The sequence below is a fragment of the Leopardus geoffroyi genome, chromosome D4 (assembly GCF_018350155.1).
Source record: "Leopardus geoffroyi isolate Oge1 chromosome D4, O.geoffroyi_Oge1_pat1.0, whole genome shotgun sequence".
Taxonomy (NCBI): domain Eukaryota; kingdom Metazoa; phylum Chordata; class Mammalia; order Carnivora; family Felidae; genus Leopardus; species Leopardus geoffroyi.
In genome coordinates this window covers 73,288,017-73,311,926 of record NC_059342.1, presented here as the reverse complement: position 1 = coordinate 73,311,926, position 23,910 = coordinate 73,288,017, and the positions used below count along the sequence as shown (strand labels likewise).

General features: G+C 38.3%; 1 protein-coding gene and 1 long non-coding RNA gene across 2 annotated transcripts in view; one reads left to right on the top strand and one right to left on the bottom strand.

The window, feature by feature from the left end:
* Positions 1 to 23,347, top strand: part of LOC123592544 (zinc finger protein 420-like) — a 41,445-nt gene extending 18,098 nt beyond the window's left edge. The window contains 2 exon segments of the mRNA XM_045467713.1: positions 1,032 to 2,207; positions 22,138 to 23,347. Of these exon segments, the coding sequence (XP_045323669.1) occupies positions 1,032 to 2,207; positions 22,138 to 23,159 (2,198 nt within the window). The 3' untranslated portion in view covers positions 23,160 to 23,347.
* Positions 8,695 to 11,268, bottom strand: LOC123592545. The gene is made up of 2 exons (XR_006709828.1): positions 10,953 to 11,268; positions 8,695 to 9,164 (listed from the first exon to the last, which is right to left on the bottom strand). It is a non-coding gene; the product is annotated as an uncharacterized LOC123592545 (long non-coding RNA).
* Positions 23,348 to 23,910: the final 563 nt, after the last annotated feature.

The window sequence follows — 23,910 nt, the reverse complement described above, 5'->3', positions numbered from 1 at the left end:
TGCTTCTTTGTTTTTTTAAATAAGTTCTGCTTCATAGTGGTTTTCCAGGTCCTCAGATGCTTGTTTGAATATATTCTGTTTGGAGTTCAGACAATATTTTCTTCTGGTTCGTGGCTAGTTATTTTTGTGTTTTGCAGGGGACAGTTTCCTCTCGATATCTGCACAAATTTATTTCCTGATTTTCTGTAGTAGTTCTCTATGGACTGTACTTTTATTCTGTTCATTTTATTACATCACAGTGTTTTGGTAAGATTTCTAAATTTTATGGAGTTCTTTTCTGTTAGTATAGTAGGTCTTTTCCCCTCCTTCTTTTATTTTGGGATTGGAAGAGTTTTGGCTTTTTTGGTTTTGTGGTTTTCGCTGTCTTCCAGGACCCGTATTTTCCTTTTCTTTCTTTCCTCATTACCACCACCCAGTTATGAGCAGGTATGTCTTCCTTGTTTTTTGCCTTCTTTCTCCCTCTGAAACTGTTTGTTTTTCTACCTCAGAACCACCCCCTTTAAATAGACCCTGTCCTATTCCATGCATTTTTATGTCATCTGCCTCTTTAAGATGCATATATGTGGAAATCCCTATCCTGTAGTTGTGCTCTAATATGCTTGGTTACTTATAAAATACTTATAACTGTTTTTATATTCAGTGTAGATTTAATTTTTCTGCTGGTCACTTCCGCTCATTCTCAGTCCCCTTTGCTAGCATCCTTCCTTTGTCTTTCCTGAAATGATTTTTGGATCTGCCTCTGTTCTTCACTGAGCCTTGTGGTGCATTGGGGCTCGTGCCATGTGGGACTGTGACACTGAGTTCATCAACTCTTCTTTTTCTATTGCATCTTGCTAACTTTTTTTTTTATGCCTGTTTATTCTTCTATCTTTGAATTTTAAGCTTACCTTTATTTCAAAACTGACTGTACTCATTATCAGATTTCTATCTATTTCTATTAAAACAAAGAATGTTATTTTTTTATTTTTGTGTTTTGTATTCTTCAAAGCTCAGGAGTGAAGTAAGATCACTTACACTTGGGCTTTTTTCAGACTTTGAAACTGGAATGAAAGAATTAACAACACAGAAGAGCATTTCTAAAGAAGTGGTACTCCATCACATGATTGTATACTCAACCTTTGAAGACTGGAAACTTGAAGATGAGATAAATCACCAGGAAAACCAGGACAATTTTTTGAACCAAGTTGCATTCATTAACAATAAGCCCCTGACTGAGGAGATAGATTGTGAATGTAACAGTGCACTGGGGAAAGGAATTCATCTGAACAGAACATCTAGTGAACACAACAGAGCCTTCATGCAAAAGCCACACCTTTTTGCACAGCCGAAAATTCTAACCAGTGAGAAATTATATAAATGTGTTCAGTGTGGGAAAGCCTTCAGTGGAAAGTCAGGACTTATTGTACATCAGAGAATTCATACTGGAGAGAAACCATACAAATGTAATGAATGTGAAAAAGCCTTTATTCAGAAGTCACAACTCACTGTACATCAGAGAACTCATACAGGAGAGAAACCCTATGAATGTAATGAATGTGGGAAAGCATTCATCCAGAAGTCAAACCTCATTATTCATCAGAGGATTCACACAGGGGAAAAACCATATGAATGCAATGAATGTGGGAAAGCTTTCATCAAGAAATCAACACTTAGTGTTCATCAAAGAGCTCATACTGGGGAGAAACCATATGAATGTAGTGACTGTGGGAAAGCCTTCATCTGGCAGTCACAGCTCATTGTACATCAGAGAATTCATACTGGGGAGAAACCCCATGGATGTAATGAATGTGGAAAAGCCTTCAACAGGAAGTCAGAACTAAGTGTACATCACAGAATTCACACTGGGGAGAAACCCTTTGAGTGTAATGAATGTAAAAAAGCCTTCATTCAAAAGTCAGATCTCATTGTACATCAGAGAACTCACACTGGGGACAAAAGGTATCAATGCAATGATTGTGGGAAAGCCTTCATCCGGAGCTCACAGTTCATTGAACATCAGAGAATTCATACTGGGGAGAAACCCTATGAATGCAGTGAATGCAGAAAAGCTTTTATCCAGAAATCACAACTCATTGTGCATCAAAGAATCCATACTGGGATGAAGCCATACGAATGCATTGAGTGTGGAAAAGCCTTTAGTAAGAAGTCACACCTCACTGTGCATCATAGAATACATACTGGAGAAAAACCCTATGAATGTAGTAATTGTAGAAAAGCTTTCAGCAAGAAATCTACTCTCATTGTTCATCAGAGAATTCATATTGAACACAAATCCTTTTAATGGAATGAGAAAACTTTGATTCAGCGATCAAAGTTTCATCACACATCATAGAATTCATTAAGCCTAAAAATTCTATGAATGTACTAAACTTGAGAAGCCTTCAACAATAGCTCCCAAACTATTAAGCACCAAAAATAAATACCAAGAAGCAACTTTGAGAAATCATGTTTCCAAAAAAAAATTACATTGGACATCTTGGTTCAGGCCTAATACTAAAAGTTTTTTTTAAGTATGATAGAAAAATCTCAACCACATGTGATTGACTTGTTCACTGTGTAGTACAAATTTTTTAAATGAGTGAGTATAGTTGGCATTTGAGCAACATGGGTTAGGGGCACCATTGCCCTATGCAGTTGAAAATTCATGTGTAACTTAACTCTCCAAAAACTTAACTAATAAAAAGCCTCCTACTATTGACTGGAAACCTTACTGGTAACATAACCATTGATTAACACGTTTTTATATTATATGTATTATATATTCTTACAATTAAGTAAGCTATAAAAAAGAAAATGTTATTAAAAAGTCATAAGGGGGTGCCTATGGGGCTCAGTCAGTGGAGCATGCGACTCTTAATCTTGGGGTTGTGAGTTAGAGCCCCACATTAGATGTAGAGATTATTTAAAAATCTTTCCAAAAAGTCATAAGGAAGAGAAAATACATGTATAGTATTGTACTGTATTTATAAAAAAAATCCAAGGACCCTCATAGTTCAAACCTGTATTGTTGAAGGGCCACCTTCAAATTGATTAATCAGGACAACGAAGTGACAACTATGTGTGATTATCCTACAAATCATGTAGGAATGGCGTTCATAACCCAAATTATCTGTCATTTGGAAGTGGCTATGGATATTCATGCCTGCTTTACTTTCCACACTAAATGACACCATTTTCCCCACATCTTAAAAAATGTAAAAGGATACATTGTAACTAAATTACAACTAGCTCTTCCCCCCACTCTTTCTTGATGTGTATGGAATTACGAGAAGATGAAACCAGTGTATTTATAAAGACATCAAAAGTTTGGTGTCTTTGATACTTTTATACTTTTGAAAATATTGCTTGATGTAAAGCATTCAGAAGTAAGAAATACATCAAACAACAGACAAAGCAAGTAGTGGATGTAGACAATGTTGGCATACTCGACATATGACAAAAATTGTTCTACACAAAGGAATTCCTCCCGTTCATAGCCCTTTTTCAGCTCATGGTATTTACATGCATACTCTTATGCATATCTTGAGATCTTTATATCCTTGTGATTATCAGAAGTGAATTTTTTAAAAGCCTTCTAGATTGGATATTTCTACCACACTTTCTGCTAAGTAATTTTACACGTACTTTCTCATTTAATCCTTTCAGCAAATGCATGAAACTGAGATTATCACCATTTTATAGGTGAGGCAAGCCTAGAGAAGTTTCTTGACCTGGCTAAACCCATGAGGCTAATAAGTGGAAGGTTGGGATTCAGATCAACCTCTTAGCCTCCACACAATTCTGTCCCACTGGAGACATGGAGGAGTTGGTGTCATGTCACTTCACCTCGACAGAATTTAAATGAACTTGACATAATATGGTATTCTGTATCCTGTCCCTACATTATGCTAAATAAATTAACAAGAAACATGCATTTTAAAAACTGTTTATTTGTTTTGACAGAGAGAGATAGAGAGCAAGCAGGGGAGGGGCAGAGAGAGAATCCCAAGCAGGCTCTGCACTGACGGTACAGAGCTTGACACGGGGCTCAAACCCACAAACCTTGAGATCATGACCTAAGTTGAAATCAAGAGTTAGACACTTAACTGACTGAGCCACCCAGTTGCTCCAAGAAACATGCATTTTGAAGGGACTATTAAATTGTAGTTTCTTATATGTAGAAGCTCTTGGAGATACATTTTGAGGGGTATCCATTTTGTTGCCCTATACGTTTTCTTGTGACCAGCCTGAACATAGAAATAATACTATTATTTTATAGTTTGTTTGCAAATTAAGTCTTTGTTTTGTTGAGTTGTCATTTTATCACAAATAACTTTTCTTAGAAATTCTATTATCCAAGGCATCCTTTCCTTTTAGTTTTTATTATTTTATTTTATTTTTTTAAGTGTTTTATTTATCTTTGAGAGATAAAGCACACATGGGGAAGGGGCAGAGACAGAAGGGGACAGAGGATCCGAAGCAGGCTCTGCACTGAGAGCAGTGAACCCGATGCAGGGCTTGAGCTCACAAACCATGAAATCATGACCTGAGCCGAAGTAGGACACTCAACCAGCTGAGCCACCCAGGCACCCTGGCATTCTTTCCTTTTAAAGAACAATAACTTCATATAAGTTGTAAATATTGTTGTCAAGTAATATTATGAAAAGAGAGGTTCATATCAAAAACCTTTCAGCCTTTCCTTAAAATGAAGGTGAAGCTGATATTGAGCTTGATCCTAAGTTTTTGTTTTGTTTTGTCAGAGAGAGAGAGAGAGTACATATGTGGAAGCTGGGTGGGAGCAGAGGACGAAGGAGAATCTGAAGCAGGCTCCACAGCCAGCACAGAGCCTGATGTGAGGCTCCATCTCATGACTGATATCGTGACCTGAGCTGAAATCAAGAGTCGGATACTTAACCAACTGAGCCACCCAGGCTCCCTGATCCTAAGTTTTTATCAAATATTTTTTCTTAGATTTTAAATTAAAAGTAATATTTTAAAATAGGAAGTGTCAATAATAGTCATGATTTTTACTGTAGATTTTAACTTTGCAATAATGGTTTTAAACTAATAAGTGAATTGCAGTCATGTAATTCTTTATTAGTCATTTTTTATTAGTCACTTTTGAAGATAAATACCGGGGGTGCCTGGTGGTTCAGTTGGTTGAGTGTCCAACTTCGGTTCAGGTCATGATCTTCACAGTTTGTGAGTTCAAGCCCTGCATCAGGCTCTGTGCTGACAGCTCAGAGCCTGGAGCCTGCTTCGAATTCTGTCTCTCTCTCTCTCCCTCTCTGCTCCTCCCCCACTCATGCTCTCTCTCTCTGTCTCTCCTTCAAAAATTAAATAAATAATTAAATAATTAAAAAAAAGAATATTGAAGATAAATACTGAGTTGGGATGTAAATGTATGAAATTAATTTTCTAAACAAATATCAGGAACTAAAATATTCACATGTATCTTGCCCTTCAATGTTTGCATCTTGGAAACTATATGATAATGCCACTTATGCAGTTATGCCAATAATTTATGGAATTCCTCTCTCTCAGAACTTCTCTCAGATCCAGCTTGCCTGTTAGGCCTCATATGGAACTATGCAGTATTTTCAGAGACCCTTCATTCATTAGAATTCATTGTTTTTCTAGCCCTTATCCCTCCTCACTATCATCCCATTAATTCTGTATATGACTTCAGCAACAAGAAAGCTTGTGCCCCTTCTATAAGCATTTCAAGTCTCAGATCCTTAGAAGATTCAGTATCTCTATTTTCAATGTCTTATCTTCTATTTAATGGTTTCCTTTACATAGCTACCATCACCATGAGCATAAAATAGGTAGGAAATTCTTACAGTTTTTTTTTTTTTTTAACTTTCCTCCTGTATTTTGACATCTGAGCCTATTGTATTCCTTTAAATGGATACTTCATACTGCCTCCTTTCTACTTCAGTAGTATTACTAATAGGTATTTTTTGGGCACTATGAATTAGGTACTAGTGTCTTCAACAACTGGAATTTCAGGGATTACACAGGACACCACGATTCATACCCAGGGACTCTGAAACATTATACTGTACATAAACTCACAGATATTTCAGAGTTTCCAGGCAGAGTTAAAAGTTGAAACAAATGGGAGCACCTGGGTGGCTCAGTTGGTTAAGTGTCTGATTCTTGATTTTGGCTCAGGTCATGATCTGGAGTTGTAGGATCGGGACCCACATTAGGCTCCATGCAGAGCACCCTTAAGATTCTCTCTCACTCTCCCTTTGCCCCTCTCTGCCACTTGAGCTCTCTCTCTCTCTCAAAAAAAAAAAAAAAAAAAAAAAAATTAAACAAATGGAACTACTCTAGTAATGCTGAAAATATGGTTTAAAATGATTTGCAAATTAAAGAATTGCAATGTTTACATGCTTGCTGTTGAGATTTACTTGAAGCTATGTATGCTGATGGTCACCCAAACGCTTAGATACTATGTTTATTTCAACTTCAAAATGTTGTCACAGTTGCACACTTCACAGTTGAATCTCCCATATTTTAGACATTCTTAGAGTATAACAGATCAAAATGGTATTATGCAAGTGTGTGAGTGGGTATGGTTAGGATGGGAGGGAGGCACACCATGGGTTTTTTCTGAAAAGGTGGAGAAAATCAAATTTCCATTTGTTAGCCTAAGTAGAGATGAGTCACAAGAGAAAATAAAAAAACGTTAAATGATATTGAAATGAAAATAAAATATATCAAAGTATTGGAAATGCCACTAAACCAGAGCTTGGAGTAAAATTTATAGTGTCAAATGTTTTACTAGAAAAGAAGAAATGTGTAAAATTAATTAGTCGAGCTTCCTTCTTATGAAGATATGAACAATTGAAACCCCAAATACTGTTAATTTTCCAAATTATTTTGGCTCTTGCACTTCCATCTCTGTTTTACACTTTTGTGTGTTTTCTAACCCATTAAAAATATAAAAATACAGTCAATTTTATTTCTTGATTTTTAAAATTTCATGACATTTAAAAAAAATTGTTTTTTTCAACGTTTATTTATTTTCGGGACAGAGAGAGACAGAGCATGAACGGGGGAGGGGCAGAGAGAGAGGGAGACACAGAATCGGAAACAGGCTCCAGGCTCTGAGCCATCAGCCCAGAGCCCGACGCGGGGCTCGAACTCCCGGACCGCGAGATAGTGACCTGGCTGAAGTCGGACGCTTAACCGACTGCGCCACCCAGGCGCCCCTAAAATTTCATGACATTTTTAATGTTAACCCAATCTTATATTCCTGAGGTAAAGCCTACTTGTTCATGACATATTATTTTTATATATTGCTGTGTAGCTCACTTCTCTCAAGTAGTCTGATTGGAGTAGTCTAAACTCTGGCCTCCCTCATGTCTGATCTCTTTCTCCTCAACTTAGTGAACCCCTGGGCTCTCTTTAAGATATTCCTCCCTGAGGATTTATCCTGGAGGCAATCATAGAGGTCACTTTATTTTTCTCTTAAGGATCACAGTTCTGTGCTGTTATTCAGTGTCTGGAAACCACTGTTCTGTGTTTTGTCCAGTTTCCTATTTTATTCTACCGTGGATGGTAGTAGAATTCTTACCTCTACCTCAACCCCATAGGTTTAAAAAAAAATAGTTATCACATTTATTTTCAACTTCATCTGAAATTGCAAATGCAAAAAATAGCCCAAAACTTATTGCCAAAGAACATTCACAGAAGAATTTTCCTATCTGATAAACCTATTTTAAAATTTAAAATAATTAAAGTACTATGGTATGGGCACAGAAATAGCTCAATGGTAAAAAATGGGGGGCTATATGTAATTATATATGTAATATATATGGATATATACTTGCATTTCAAATCCTAATCCATAAAAGTGGGATTGATAGATTTGAACAAATAAGCAAAAATACTGTATTTACAGATAGAAAAACAAGACTGGTAGGGAGTATTTACAATGCATACAACAGAAAAGATACTAATGTTCAGAATATAGCTAAGTTCCTATCAGTAAGACAGATAAAGATAACCTATACAGAAGAAAACTTTCCTTGGGAACCTGGGTGACTTGGTTAAGCAACAGACTCTTGGTTTCTGCTCAGGTCAATGATTTCATGGTTTGTGAGATCAAGCCCCGCGTGGGGCTCTGCACTGACAGCATGGAACCTGCTTAGGATTCTCTCTCTCCTCTCTCTCCCTCCCCTGCTTGTGCACGTACTTGCACACACACTCTCTCATAGTAAACCTTAAAAAAAAAAGAGGAGTGCCTAGGTAGCTCAGTCGATTAAGCATCTGACTTCAGCTCTAGTCATGATTTCTTTTTACAGATTGTGAGTTCGAGCCCCATGTGCGGCTCTGTGCTGATAGCTCAGAGCCTGGAGCCTGGTTTGGATTCTGTGTCTCCCTCTCTCTCTGCCCCTTCCTGGCTTGTGCTCTGTCTCTCCCTTGCTCTCAAAAATAAATAAATATGAAAAAAATTTTTGTGTGTGTATGTAGTTTTATGGGTTTAAAAAAATGTTTTTAAAAATGTTTTTATTTTTGAGAGAGAGAGATACATACATCATGAGCAGTGGAGGGGCAGAGAGAGAGGGAGACCAAGAATCTGAAGCAGGATCCAAGCTCTGAGCTGTCATCACAGAACCTGACACAGGGCTTGAACTCATGAACCGTGCGATCATGATCTGAGCTGAAGTCAGAAGCTTAACCAACTGAGCCACCCAGGTGTCCCATAGTTTTATGGTTTTATTAATACAATTATGACGTGCACATAAGGTGTCTATTCATTTTCTTCACTGTGCAGCCTGGCCTTCAGCTGGGCTGCTTTTCCACAATGGCTTTGTGGTTCTTGGGGGAGGTATTGCGATCAATCTCTGCACAGCAAGATTTGTTGCACATTAGCAGCACTTCGAGCTCCTTGACGTTGTGGACTAGGAACTCCTGGAAGCCACTGGGCAGCATGTGCTTTGTTTTCTTGTTGCTCCCATAACCAGTGTTGGGCATCAAGATCTGGTCCTTGAATATTTTGCGCACCCTATTGTCAGTGCCTCTGGGTTTCTGCCAGTTGTGCGTAATTTTGACATACTGGTCTGACTGGTCCCGGATGAACTTCTTGGTCTTCTTTTGAATGATTTTGGGCTTCATCAGAGGTCTAAGGGTGGCTATGATGTGGATGGCTGCCACCTCCACAAGTATCGCTGAGGAAGAGGGAAAAGAAAAAATTTCAAATGATGAAATATGTAATCAATGAAATGAACATATAAATGATACCTAACTTTACTAATCAGGTAAAGTAAAATCAAGAAAACATCAAATAGGCAAAAGTAATATTTTTTATTTAAAAACAGTTTTTACATTTATTTATTTTTGAGACAGAGCACAAGTGAGGGAGGGGCAGAGAGAGAATGAGACACAGAATCCAAAGCAGGCTCCAGGCTCTGAGCTGTCAGCACAGAGCCCGACGTGGGGCTTGAACCCACAAACTGTGAGATGACCTGAGCTGAAGCTCAGACACTTAACCAACTGAGCCACTCAGGTGCCCCTTAAAGTAATTTTTAAAGTTAATATATAAGGCAGATTCCAGTCAGGAAAATAGAACCTATACTAGGTAGTTGAATAAAGGGACTTTAATACAGGGGAGTTGTTGCAAAGGTATAAGGACACCTAAAAATGCAAAAAGGGGACAGTGAGACACGAGAGAGTGACAACAATAGCTTCCACAGGCTGTATGTTTGTTGCTCCCAAAATTCATATGTTGAGACCTAATCCTCAAAGTCATGGTATTTGGTTTTAGACTTTCCAGACTTCAGAACTCTGAGAAATTTCTATTGTTTACAAGCCACCCAGTCTAGGGCATGTGTCCTGTGATAGCAGCCCAAATGGACTAAGACACATGCACTGCTGGTGAAAGTATAAATTATTATAGCTTTATAGAAAGATAGTTTCATGATATCTAAAATTTACTTAATCCTCTGTGATTTTGTCCTAATCAAATAAGGGTGAGGAGAAAGATTTAGCTATAAGCATATTTATTTCGTATTTTCTTATAATAGGAAAAATTGGAAATGATATGCTACCACTCAAATATTTAGACTCAGTTTGATAGAAAGTTGTGCTAACATTAATGTGGAATAATATTTACAGACATGAACGAATGTTTACAAGAAATTAAATTTTAAAAGCACTTTCAAGGCACCTGGTCGGCTCAGTCAGTTAAGCATCTGACTCTTGATTTCGGCTCAGGTCATGATCCCAGGGTTGCGGGATCAAGCCCCACCTCAGGCTCAGTGCTGAGTGTGGAGCCTGCTTGGGATTCTCTCTCCCTCTGCCCCCTTCCCCCTCTCATGCTCGCCCTGTCTCTCAAAATAAATAAATAAACCTTTAAATAAATAAAAGCAGTTTCATTGTATGTTTGTATGTATGTATGTATGTATGTATTTTAAGGTTTATTTACTTATTTTGAGAGAGAGGGAGACAGAGAATTTCAAGCAGGCTCCTGGTTGTCAGAGCAGAGCCCAGTTTGGGCCTCTAACTCACTAACTGTGAGATAATGACCACAGCCAAAACCAAGAGTCAGAGGCTTAACCCACTCAGCCCCCCAGGCGCCCCATGTTGCTCTATTTTTAATTTCAGAAGTATCTACAGTACACACTTAACAAGTAAATATGTATTTACATATATGTAACATATCCAGTGCAGGTAATATTTAAATATATAATAGTGGGCTTTTACCTGATTTTAATCTTTTTTCCTTATCTCTATTCTCTACAATCCACCTATATTCTTTGTATAGAAAAAAGTAAGGTGTGCACATTCCCTTTCAATTAAAGTTATTTATTGGGCTCTACTCAAGAAGAGATGTGGAGGAGGACACAATTTACAAGGATTCATCAAAGCACTGTTTTGAGTGCCATTAAAATGAACATAACCTAAACACGTAACAGACAAAAAAGCTAGACAATATATTACAAGAAAAGTAGTTTTACCTTTTTCTTGGCTGCAATCATTCCTTCTCTTTTCACACCCACGCGCCCTCCCAACACATGAAGAATGGGGCTGTCTGTATTTTTAGAATACTATACGCATACCACGGTGTCAACAGGGATTGTCCCTTTGTTAAGGAATTCCATCTAGTTTGTGGGGTTTTTTTTTACAGTCCTTTTCGCTCGCTGAATAAAAGGTTATTACTATAATGTATAGGCGTTCCTTTTGTGTAAAGGTTAACGAAAAATCTGCATCCCTTTGGATTCATGCTAGTCTACAATGAAAGAAGCTTATCCTCTCCTTCTTTTCTCTTTTTATGCGAATAACGAAAGACAACTAGTCCCACTCCCAAGGCGCCACGAGATAGAAAGTCAACAAGCCTTCGCGTGTAAGACTCCGCGGCCGCGCGCCCTGCCTTTGCAGAGCATGCTGGGAATGTAGTGCCAGGCCGCTTGCGCAGGCGCACTTCCTGGCTCGCGCGGTGAAGGCTCTGGGTGGTCGGAGGGTGTTCTTCATTTCTTCGTGGAGCTGGTGAGTACGTTTTTTTTTTTTCCCTGACGCCTGCACTCGGGTGGTAGCCAGGGAGGGGCCTCCGCCCAGGACTCCTCCCGACCCTGGGGGATGAGGTGGAGCGCGAGTAGCCTGTGGAACGTGTCTTCCCGGCTCAATGGCGGGGGCGGAAGAAAGATGGAGAATTGGTGGTCGCGGTTCGCGTCCGCGTTGAGGCGCGAAGCGGTGTCTTGGGCTCCGCGACGGGGTTTAAGCCGGTCTAGGGCTGTCTCTGGGTTAGGGGAGGCAGAGCCCTGGCTGGGCAGCCCAGCCTTAAGGGTCAAAGTTTGGGCTCTCACTTGGGGGTTGGGGGTAGGAGGGCAGGTTGGGAAGACGGAGCGCGGGTCTGCGGGGTCTTTGGCTGTGGTGGGATCAGATACTAAAAGGAGAGGGACCGCCGCTCCAGCCCTTGTTTGAGAATTAGAGGAAAACTGAGCTAGGAACTTAGGACCCCCCCTCGCCCACCGCCCGTCCCCATTGTAGGCCTTCTGACATCCACTTCTTTGCTCTTTCCTCTGAAATGCAGCTTCACCAAAGGTTTTTTGTTTTGTTGTTTTGTAGATAAATTTCTGAAGCCTTTTCTGTCGGGAGTTGTGGAATTGATTCCCTACTTTTATGGGCTGTGAAGAGCAGTGACTGTTGTGTTACATCCAGGTAGTCAGACAGCGTTCTTATAGAGACATTCCTGACTTCTCAGGGCCCCTTTTTCAGCTCTGCTTTCTCAGGTCTCTATTTAACTAGACAAGATGTCATTAAGAAGGAGGACATGACTACATTGTCTTTGGTGAGCAAAACTTTCCAAGGCAATTTGTACCTTAAGCTGGTTTTAATTTCTAAAATTACCACCTGAAGTTTGATACATCACATGTAGTTAAATATCCTTTGTAATTTTCTTAAATTGCTCATATTTATATGTGCATATTACATGTGTACATTTATGCAGTAATATATGTATAAATGTATCCACATATGTTCTTTAAACATCAGAATACCGACTTCAGCCAGGTCACAATTTCGCGGTCCGTGAGTTCGAGCCCCGCGTCAGGCTCTGGGCTGATGGCTTGGAGCCTGGAGCCTGTTTCCGATTCTGTGTCTCCCTCTCTCTCTGCCCCTCCCCGTTCATGCTCTGTCTCTCTCTGTCCCAAAAATAAATAAATAAAAACGTTGAAAAAAAAAAATTAAAAAAATAAACATCAGAATAACCCTTAGCATGGCAAGATGCTCACTTATGAGAGGCATGTGAGAAGTGAGACTGAGGAAACAGCAGAATCTTCCATCTCACACTTAACTCCCAGTAGTATATACTTTCTTGAGTCTCTTTGGTAATGTTATATGCATAAAACATACAAGTGAGTCTGTTATGCAATGTGATTTTCACATTTTCTTCCCTGAAATATCATCTCTGTTCCCAAAGGGAGGAAAGAAAGATCTTTCTTTTTTGTCGTTGAGTAAATGTTAATGGCCTGCTTTTTGCCAGGTAGTGTGTGAGGCACTGGGGACACAGCGGTGAACAAAACAAAGTCCCTGCGTACATGGAACTGATGGTCTAGGATGGGAACACAGACAATAAATAAGTAAATATACAGCGTGTCAGATAGCGACTAGCAGAGGAAACTACGCTAGAGTAATGGGCTTAGGGGAGGCTCAGGACAGCTGTTATTTCATGTAGTGTGACACTGAGTAGAGACTTGAAGAAAACGAGGGGCTGAGCCTTGCAGATAGCTGAGGTTGCCGTGGGGAATTCATAGAGGGAGGAGCAAATGCAAAGACCCAGAGGCTCAAATGCACTGAGCCTTTATGGAGGCCACTTGGACAGAAGAGTAAGTTGATGTTGACAGTAGATGACAGTAGATGTTGAGATGAGAGAGGTAAGAGGGCTCCACATCACAGGGCTGTGTAGGAGTTTGGCTTTTACTCTGAGACGAGAAGCTATAGGAAGGTGGTTTGTAGTAGTTTTTGTTTAATCAGCTCTATTGAGGTATAATTTACGTGCAGTTTACCAGTTTTTGTAGGAGGGTTTTTGAGGAGAGAAGTGACATGATTTGACTTATATGTTAAAGGAACTATTTTGGATGCTCGGTTGAGAGTAAACTCCATGGGAGCAAGACATAGGACATTTAGTTAGGAAGCTAAGGCAGTGATCCAGTGCCCCATTCCTGCCAACCATTTGATACGTTGCTCACATCAGACCTCCAGCTCCTTTTCCGCCTTCACCCTCAGCTGATGATCCTGGTTCCTATTTCACTGAGACACGAGAACCAGAAAAGAACTTCCAAAGGCTCTCACCCTTACATCCACCAGCCTTCCTGGAAGTATTTTCCTGTCGTTCATCCTCCTGTTACTATAGAGAAAAGGTCTGTGCTCCAATGTATGGCTAACCGCTCTACTTGTGCATTAGATCCCGCTTCCTCTCATGTACCCAGGCCACTGTCTGGGATCATCATTGGGCAGAATTCCTGATAGTTCTGCAACTCATATATATTTTTTATTTGGATATACCAACAACACTAATTTTTCCAGAAAACATTAAAAAATTCAAATGCAGATTAACAATATTATAAATGAGATAATATTCATCAACACTAATTTGCTCTGGAAGAAATCTCTACTGTTATTTCATGCATCTATCATCCGTGAGTTACAAGGGGCTTCCGTTCAAAGAGTTCAACTATAGCCCTGTTGGAACAGAACTAATGCATGGAATTTCCTTCTCTTCCAAGTACGACTCATTTTCAGTTTGGTTTATGTCAAATATAGAAAGACATCTCAGCCAATTCTCAAAGCTTTGCTATCTATGTTTTCAGCTTGGGCTGAGACCATTGAAATGCGTATTGATTTCCCTTAATTTGAGTACAGATTCCATTGTCATTCGTGAATGGAGATTTGCTTTACAGCCATTCAAGTTGCATGTGGCAACCATGAGGCTGTCCATTAAAGATGCTTACAGCTGTCTATGCATTTGATTAAAAATGAATACAGTGTTATAATTATTTAAAAACTTAATTTATAATGTATTCCTGTCTTTAGAAAGACTCACGGAAACTTGAATAGCCCATTGCTCTTTCAAAAAATTTCTACAGGGGCACATGGGTGGCTCAGTTGGTTAAGTGTCTGACTCTTGATTTTGGCTCAGGTCACAATCTTATGATCATGAGATCAAGCCCCTGCGTTGAGCTCAGTGTGGAGCATGGAACCTGCTTGGGTTTCTCTCTATCTGCCTCTCTCTCTCTCTCTCTCTCTCTTAAAATAAATAAACTTAAAATAGTTCTTCTATAGACTTCTAAACTTTTCCTCTATGAATTTGACTAATAATTCAAAATTATTCTTTTGGTCATTCTTGTCATTTTTTTCCCCCAAAAGTAGTGCTTGGGCTATTTTTAAATAGAAATAATACTGAACTTGAGAACAGATGAGAGGAATATAGTGCTAGCCATACCCGGCTAACTGTGTGACCTTAGGCAAGTTACTTAATTATTGTTGGCTTGAATTGTGTCTTGGGCAAACTAGGAAGTTAGTCTTCATGTTTCCTGAGCCTCTTTCTAGTTCAAATGCTTGGCATCATGACATCCTTTGTGAGGTTCAGAAAGTAAAAGCCTCTAGAATCTAGTCCTTGTGTTCATCTTTTTGTCTTTACTGCTCTATCAACAGCAGAGTCAGCCTGGAAAAAAACCCAAAGGATTCACAGTTGGATGATCTGAGGGATGTGGCAAAGTTTAGGACAGTCACACATCTTTGCGTGGTCAATTGTGGGGATGGTTCTGAGTTGAAAGAATAGTAACCACAGAGTTTTAATAACACGTCAGGTCACTAGCATACTAGGAAGTAAGAACAACAGGGTCTACAATTACATTTTTGGAGGGTTGTCATGGGTCTGTCTGGCTACACAGATCCAGACTTCACAGATTCAGCAGCAACAGCAGAGGTATGGTTTAGAATTTTGAGATGCAGGCTTCCAGAAACTAAGCTGATAAAGGATTAAATACCAGTCTGTAGACTATTAATCAACAAGTACTCATTGAAACATCTAGAATGCAAGGTGCACCCTACCAAGTGCATGGGGATTAAAAAAAAAATTAGTGATTATAGTCCTTGTATAGAAATAGGAAAGCGTACCACAGGAAGCATTAACTCTACATTTCCTTTGCAGTTAGAATACGTTCAGTAAATGTTAAAGTGAGAAACATAGTGAGTAATGGTTTAGCTGTAGGTAGGCCTGCATAGAGGAAGGGGGAACAGATAAGATGAAATTTTGGGATCCTAATCCTGTTCAATTCTGAATCTTCTGGTAGTATCACAATGCAGTCTGTACACTTTGACTGTTGAGGCAAAGGGAAAAATAGTGTCTTAAATCACACTCCTTTAAGGTAGGTAGCAGGTTTAACTGGTAGGATGCTATAGTATGAAGACCAGCAGATTGGGAATCAAGAGAAGTCTTCACTCATTCAAATAAATATTTGTTGGATGTATGATATATGCCAGGTTCTGTGTATGGTACTAAAGACAGAAGAGTAAGTTAGTGTCACTGTCCTCCAGAAGTGCATAGTCTAGGAAGGAAGACAAAACATTGGAAGTAGCACATTGTAGTATAATAAATGTAGTAGAGCAAGTATAATATGCCATGGGTTAATTTTTGCAGATAACATAATTATTATTAAAATATATGATTCAAGCAAAGAGAAATTACTGTCATGAACCTGCTATGATTATAATGAGGCTTTAATACACATAAATAAGCACCCTTTTCAAAAAAGATCCCCTCCTGAAACAGCTATTGCATTTTAAACACCCACTAATGGTATATGAGAGCACCTGTTTCCCCACATATGTAAGCAGTACTGGATATTACCTGTTTTTAACATTTTTGCCAGTCTGATGTTTGAAAAATGAGATCTCATTTTAATTTGTATTTCCATGATTAAAAATGAGGTTGAAAATCTTTTCCTTTGTTGGCCTTTTCTGTAAATTTACTGTTTGTTACCATTGCTCATATTTGTATTGCATTATATTTTTTTCTATGACTTGTAGAAATTCTGTATAATACAGCTAATGGTCCTTTTGTTTTATTGGTTGCAAATATTTATTCCTAATATGACTTTTTTCTTTTAGTTTCATTGATTGCCTTGTAGGTTTGTGTAGTCCAATCTGAGTCATTCCTGTATAAGCTCCAGTTTTTACATTTTTAAAGGACTTCCCCACTGCAAGATTATGAAAATATTTTCTAATACGTTTCTGGTTATTTTGTAGTTTTATTTTTTTTTATTATTTATTTTTTATTTTTTATTTTTATTTTTTTCAACGTTTATTTATTTTCGGGACAGAGAGAGACAGAGCATGAACGGGGGAGGGGCAGAGAGAGAGGGAGACACAGAATCGGAAACAGGCTCCAGGCTCTGAGCCATCAGCCCAGAGCCTGACGCGGGGCTCAAACTCACGGACCGCGAGATCGTGACCTGGCTGAAGTCGGACGCTTAGCCGACTGCGCCACCCAGGCGCCCCTGTAGTTTTATTTTTAATGTTTCACTCGAATTCACCAATTATTTTTATAAGGCAATAGTGTAAAGTTTATTTTTCTCTAAATGGATAGGCCAGTTGTCCCAAGATCGTTAATTGAATCTCCATTTTCCCCAAATATTTGAGATGCCATATTTATCATGTAATAATTCCTATAAAAGAATGGGCCTATTTCCAGGCTTTTAATTCTGTTTTACTTTTTCTGTCGATTCTTTTGTCAGGACTACCCTGTTTTAATTAACATAACTGTATGCTTTAATGTATAGTATGGACATATCCCCCTTCAGCCTCATTTTGTTTTTCTTTTTCAAAAATATATGTTCTGTAAGTAAAATTGGGAGGCATATTAGTTTCATAGAGCTTCTGTAGCAAAGTACCACAAACTGGGTGGTTTAAAACAACAGAAATGTATCATCTTACAGTTCTGGAGGCTGGAAGTCCAAAATCTACATGTTGGCCAGACCATGCTGCCTGTGAAACGTGTAGGGGAATCCTTCCTGGCTTTCGGTGTTTTGCTGGCAGTCTTTGGCATTTCTTGTTCACAGCTGTATAACTTTAATCTGTGCTTTCATTGTCACATGATGTACTCCCCGTGTGTCTTTGGTCTTCACATGACCATCTTCTTTCAAAGATACCAGTCATGCTGGATTAGGGGCTTACCCTACTGTAATATCTCATATGTATCTGCATTGACTCTTACCAAATAGGGTCACATTCTGAGGTACTAGGGGTTAGGACTTCAGCGTATGAGGGGGGTGGTACCTTCAACTCATACGAGAGAACTGGCATCTTTAAAATATTGAGTCATTTCATCCAGAAACATGCATTTTTCCAGTTGATGCTCTTTAATTGCTGAGAAGTGAGCAGTGTGCTATTTTGAACTTGCCGTGCCTGTTTCTTTTTAAAAATTTTTTTTTTTCAACGTTTATTTATTTTTGGGACAGAGAGAGACAGAGCATGAACGGGGGAGGGGCAGAGAGAGAGGGAGACACAGACTCGGAAACAGGCTCCAGGCTCTGAGCCATCAGCCCAGAGCCCGACGCGGGGCTCGAACTCAGGGACCGCGAGATCGTGACCTGGCTGAAGTCGGACGCTTAACCGACTGCGCCACCCAGGCGCCCCTTGCCGTGCCTGTTTCTTAAACTGCTTTTAAGATTGTTCTTTTTGTCAAGAATGAAATCTTGCTATTTGCAACTACATGGATGGAACTGGAGGGTATTATGCTAAGCAAAATTAGTCAGTCAGAGAAAGACAAATATCATATGACTTCACTCATATGAGGACTTTAAGAGACAAAACAGATGAACATAAGGGAAGGGAAACAATATAAGAACAGGGAAGGGGACAAAACATAAGAGACTCTTAAATATGGAGAACAAACAGGGTTACTGGGGGGGTTGTGGGGGGGTGGGCTAAATGGGTAAGGGGCATTAAGGAATCCACTCCTGAAATCATTGTTGCACTATATGCTAACTAATTTGGATGTAAATTAAAAAAAATAAAAGGGAAAAAAAGATTGTTGTTGATTTTCAGAAGTTAGGCTATGATATCCTTGGATGTGCTTTTCTTTGTATTTAGCTTGCTTATGGTTTGGGACTTCTTGAATCTGTGAGTCATCAATTGGGAAAATCTTCCATCCTTATTCCTTCGAATACTGCAACATTCCTGGGGCGCCTGGGTAGCTCAGTCTGTTGGTTGTCTGACTTCGGCTCAGGTCATGATCTCACCGTTAGTGAGTTCAGGCCCCACGTCAGACTGTGCTGACAATTCAGAGCCTGGAGCCTGCTTCGGATTCTGTGTCTCCCCCTCTCTCTGCCCCTCCCCAGCTTGCTCTCGCACACGATCTCTCTCTCTCTCAAGAATAAACATTAAAATGTGTGCGTGTGTGTGTGTGTGTGTGTGTGTATAGTAACATTCTCAATTGTCTCCTCTTGTTTTGCTTCTCTGTACTCCATAGATATGTAATGGTAACAAATAATGTACTTTTAATCACTTTTTTACTTAGAACCCTGAGTCCTCTTTGTACAACTTTCTAGCCCTCCACTTTGTTAATTTCAGTTCTTAGCTTTACTCTTCTTTCATAAATGGTTGCATAAGTGATCCTTTAGTGAGTAGGTATTTGATGTTTTAGGAACCAGTGGCATTGGAGGATGTGCCAGTGAACTTTACCTTACAGGAAAGAAAAGAGCTGGATCGTTCTCAGACACCATAAGGGATGCAATGACAATTGCAGGAGGCTTGTCTCTTTGGATAAGTAAAGCTTTGTAACTACTACAGATTACAGTGACTCTTCCCCTGAAATGTCAAAATATATTTTATAAGTGCATATTTGAGATTGGGCTTTGAGTTTTGGGACCAGAGATTTTTAATTTTATTTGTGCACAGAGATAAGATATTTCTTTTACTATTAAACAGGTGATACCTCTTTTCTTTAAAACATTATAAATGGATAGCTTTATTATGTTACCTTAGCATCAACATTGTGTATCTCAGAGTTCCTGAAGACAACATAGGACACACTTGTGAGGTCCATCAAATCACCCAAGCCTATGTTACCTTCCAAGTAGGAAGAACCATATTTATGGTTAACAGGAAAGAATGGAGAAATGTCACAAAATACTTAACCAAGAAAAAATCAGATAGCTAAGTAACAACCAAATAGCTAGAAATCCTTGTAAGCAATAGTCCATTTGTCCATTGTGGTGGTGGTGGTGGTAACAATGTTGGTACTAGGAGGTAGATTTGGAAATGTTGGTTAGTGCCCACTGTGCAGAGCCCTTTTACTGGTGTAGAAAACAGAGTTTGTCTAATGTGAACATCAACTTCGTTTCTACATATCTTTATTCATCTTCTCACATAACTCTATCTCAGAGAAAAAGATACCTCTCTATCTATACTCCCAGATTCCATTCTTACTCATCAAGGTTTTATGGCCTTGATTTAATGATTATTTCATGATTCAGTCACTTCCAGTTCTAATTTCAGGCAGTCAAAAGTTTTTCTTTTAAAAGAACACCTTGCATAACAATAATTTAATTTTTATCCACCTTTCAATTTTATTCTCTCCTTTCATTACTAGACTAGTAGCTACAGCCTGAATTCCTATTCTGTTGTAGTCTTTGAAGTTAGATTCTTCTATTTTTATATTAACATTATTTGGAAGACACTCCTGAATCCTGAATTCTTCCTTGATGGCACCCTAATCTTAGTCCTTTCTGTATTCAGACTTATTGCTGCATTTGATGTTTTTTTCTTTGCTTGTGTGACATCAGTGGACTCTTTTTTGTTCTAGTCCCTTTCCAAATGCTTTTTAATTAAGCTTCATTTTCTCCCTAACACAAACGCATGTGCATTTTTTACTCTAATTTTTAATGTTTATTTCTTTTTGAAGGAGAGAGAGAGACAGAGCATGATGGGGGAGAGGCAGAGAGGGAGACACAGAATCCGAAACGGGCTCCAAGCTCTGAGCTGTCAGCACAGAGCCTGATCGATGCAGGGCTCGAACTCATGAACCATGAGATCATGACCTGAGCCGAAGTTGGACGCTCAGCCGACTGCTGACTGAGCCACCCAGGCGCCCCAACTTTAGATCACTTTAAATTCGATATGGTGAAAAATGAAATCACCAACTTTCCCTTTTCCTTCAATATTTCATTAGTACCACTATTAAGATGTTATTAGTTCTTCTGTTAGTACCACAATTATTACCATTATTAGTTCCAAATTTATTGGCTAGAAACTATTGTATCTGTATTAATTTCATTTTGTAAAAATTCCCCATAATCAGTGTCCATTTTCTTTTCTTTTCTTTTTTTTTATGTTTTATATTTACTCCTCTACTAAATTATTATTACTACTATCCCAGTCCGGGCCCATATCATTTATGTTATACTGTTTCACTAAATTCAGTAGCTTTATCTTCTCATTATCCACTTTAAAATTTTTTTTTTCAACGTTTATTTATTTTTTGGGGGGACAGAGAGAGACAGAGCATGAATGGGGGAGGGGCAGAGAGAGAGGGAGACACAGAATCAGAAACAGGCTCCAGGCTCTGAGCCGTCAGCCCAGAGCCTGACGCGGGGCTCGAACTCACGGACCGCGAGATCGTGACCTGGCTGAAGTCGGACGCTTAACCGACTGAGCCACCCAGGCGCCCCATCTCATTATCCACTTTAGATTAAGTTAAGCATCTTCATCTAAAACATCTCATATTTATCATGTTAACCACTATGACAGAACTTTAATTTTCCTATCCTATTATATAGCATTGAATTTCTGTGCTTGTCAGAGTTTTTATTGTCTAATCCCATTCACTTTGCCTTTTTTTTTTAACCTCTGCTTTCCAAAGACATTCATTTGAATTAGTGTCACTTTTTGTCATGTCATGTACTTTTCTGCATCTTCATTTTTGATTATGCTATGTATTTTGCCTCAGTACTTCCATTTTTTTTTCACCATACTTATCTATTTTAATCTTTCCCTTCTTTAAACTTGCATATTAATCCACACCTATCTTGTATAATCTTTTGTGTCATCATAGCACTAGTTCATTTTTATTTTTATTATTTTTTTTTCTGTAACTGATGAGCGAGTTTTATTTTTTCCTTTTATATTCTAGAGGGAAGAGATACTGTCTTCTATTTAATCCTGGATACTATATCCAAAGTCAGAACATCAGCTCCAAAGCAGAAAGCTTCTGAAAAACAAATAGTGTCATGGCATGGTTGTAGACATTTTTCTAAATGATGGTTCCTAAAACTTTGCATTAGAAGAATTGGAGTTAGATAACCAGTTTGAGAAACACTAGTAAAACCAAGTTGCAAAGATAAGAGGAAGATCATTACTGTAATAATTTTGAGGAAATACTTAACCTGAGCGCAACTGTTTTTAAACAACTGAGAGTTTTCTAAAGATAATGATGACATAATCATGCCAAAAATGATGGGAGCTTAAAGCATAGTTCTGTTTCAGTTGATTTTTTTAAAGGCAACTTATAAATGGAAAATAGCTTATTAGATATAAGAAGAGATGCATTTTTACCTCAAACTTTACTTATTCTGGAAACAATTTAAAAAATTTAAAGCCATATTTCAGTGCTAATGGAACCTGAGAAAATCTTTGTGAGAGAGAAACATGAATGGAAATGTGGTAAATCCTTCAGCCGGACCACTAATCTTATTCAACATCAAAGAATACACACTGAAGAGAAGCCTGATGAATGTAATGAATGTGGAAAAGCTTTTAGTCAGAGCACTAATCTTATTCAACATCAAAGAGTCCATACTGGTGAGAAACCTTATGAGTGTAATGAATGTGAAAAAACATTTAGTTATAGGTCATCCCTTAGAAATCATGAGAGAATTCATACCAGAGAAAAACCCTATCCTTGTCATGAATGTGGGAAGGCTTTTAGCCATATTTCAGCCCATACTCAACATCACAGAATTCATACTGGAAAGAAACCATATGCGTGTACTGAATGTAGGAAAACTTTCAGCTGGAGCACACATCTTATTGAACATCAGGGAATTCATTCTGGGGAAAAATCCTACCAATGTAAGGAATGTCGCAAAGTTTTTTGCCATAGCACATCACTAATCCAACATCAGAGAACTCACACAGGAGAAAAGCCCTATAAATGTAATGAATGTGGAACAGCCTTCAGTCATACCCCAGCCTTCATTCAACATCAGAGAATTCATATGGGAGAGAATCCCTATGAATGTAATGAATGTGGAAAGGCCTTCAATTGGAGCGCACATCTTACTCAACACCAGAGAACTCATACTGGAGAGAAACCTTATGTTTGTAAGGAATGTGGAAAGACCTTCAGCCGAAGAACACACCTTACTGAACATCTAAAAATTCATTCTGGGGAGAAACCCTATCGATATAATCTATGTCAAAAACTAGTTTGCTATAGAACATCATTAATTCGACATCAGAGAACTCATACAGGAGAGAAACCCTACTGATGTAATGAATGTGGGAAATCTTTCGGCTTAAGCTCAGCCCTTACTAAACATAAGCGAACACACACAGGGAAGAAACCTTATCAATGTAATAAATGTAGTGATGTTTTTTGTCATAGTACATATTTAATTTGATACCAAAGAATTCATTTTAGAAATGAAATCTTATCAGAGTAATGAATTTGGGAAAGCCTGCAGCCATATGTCATCACATATACCTGAGCACTCAGTGGTAAATTGTTATGCAAGAAAAACTTTAGGTAAAATGCTCATTTACTCAATATTATGTTTGTATGGAGAAAAAACACTATTTTTGTAATTCTGAAAAAAAAGTGTTATCATTGAGAGAAAAACTTATAATGGAATTATCCCCAAACTGGTTTGTTGTTAAAAATATATTTAGAAGATTATTTTTAGAAATAATTTATTACAAGTATACATATTTGCTTATAATAAAAGGCTTTTCAGGTACATAAAAGTTGTAGTGGGATAATGAAAGTTGTTTATATATCATCCTTTATATTTTTAGTAATTCTCCTATTATTTTTGAATGTTAAAAAAATACCTTCATAGTGGGTTTGAGTTTTTTAAATTAACAAGTTTGTGTAATAGCCATATAAGAGAATGCTTTCCTCCACAGAGAAGTATGCATTATTTTCCAGTATTCATGGAATTTTTTTTTAACAGGCTATATATAGGTACAAAGAAAATCTCTCCAAGGGAAATAGTCAAGCCCATCCTATTTTGTTTGGTTTTGTTTTTTTAACTACAATGAGATAAAAGTAGATGAACATCTTAAAATAGCACCACAAAGTTATTTAGAAATTAAAAAATAATTTTATAAGTAACTTTGGTATTAAAGAATAAATCCAAACAGAAAAAAATATAATTATTAGAAAATAATAAAATTTAGGGGCGCCTGGGTGGC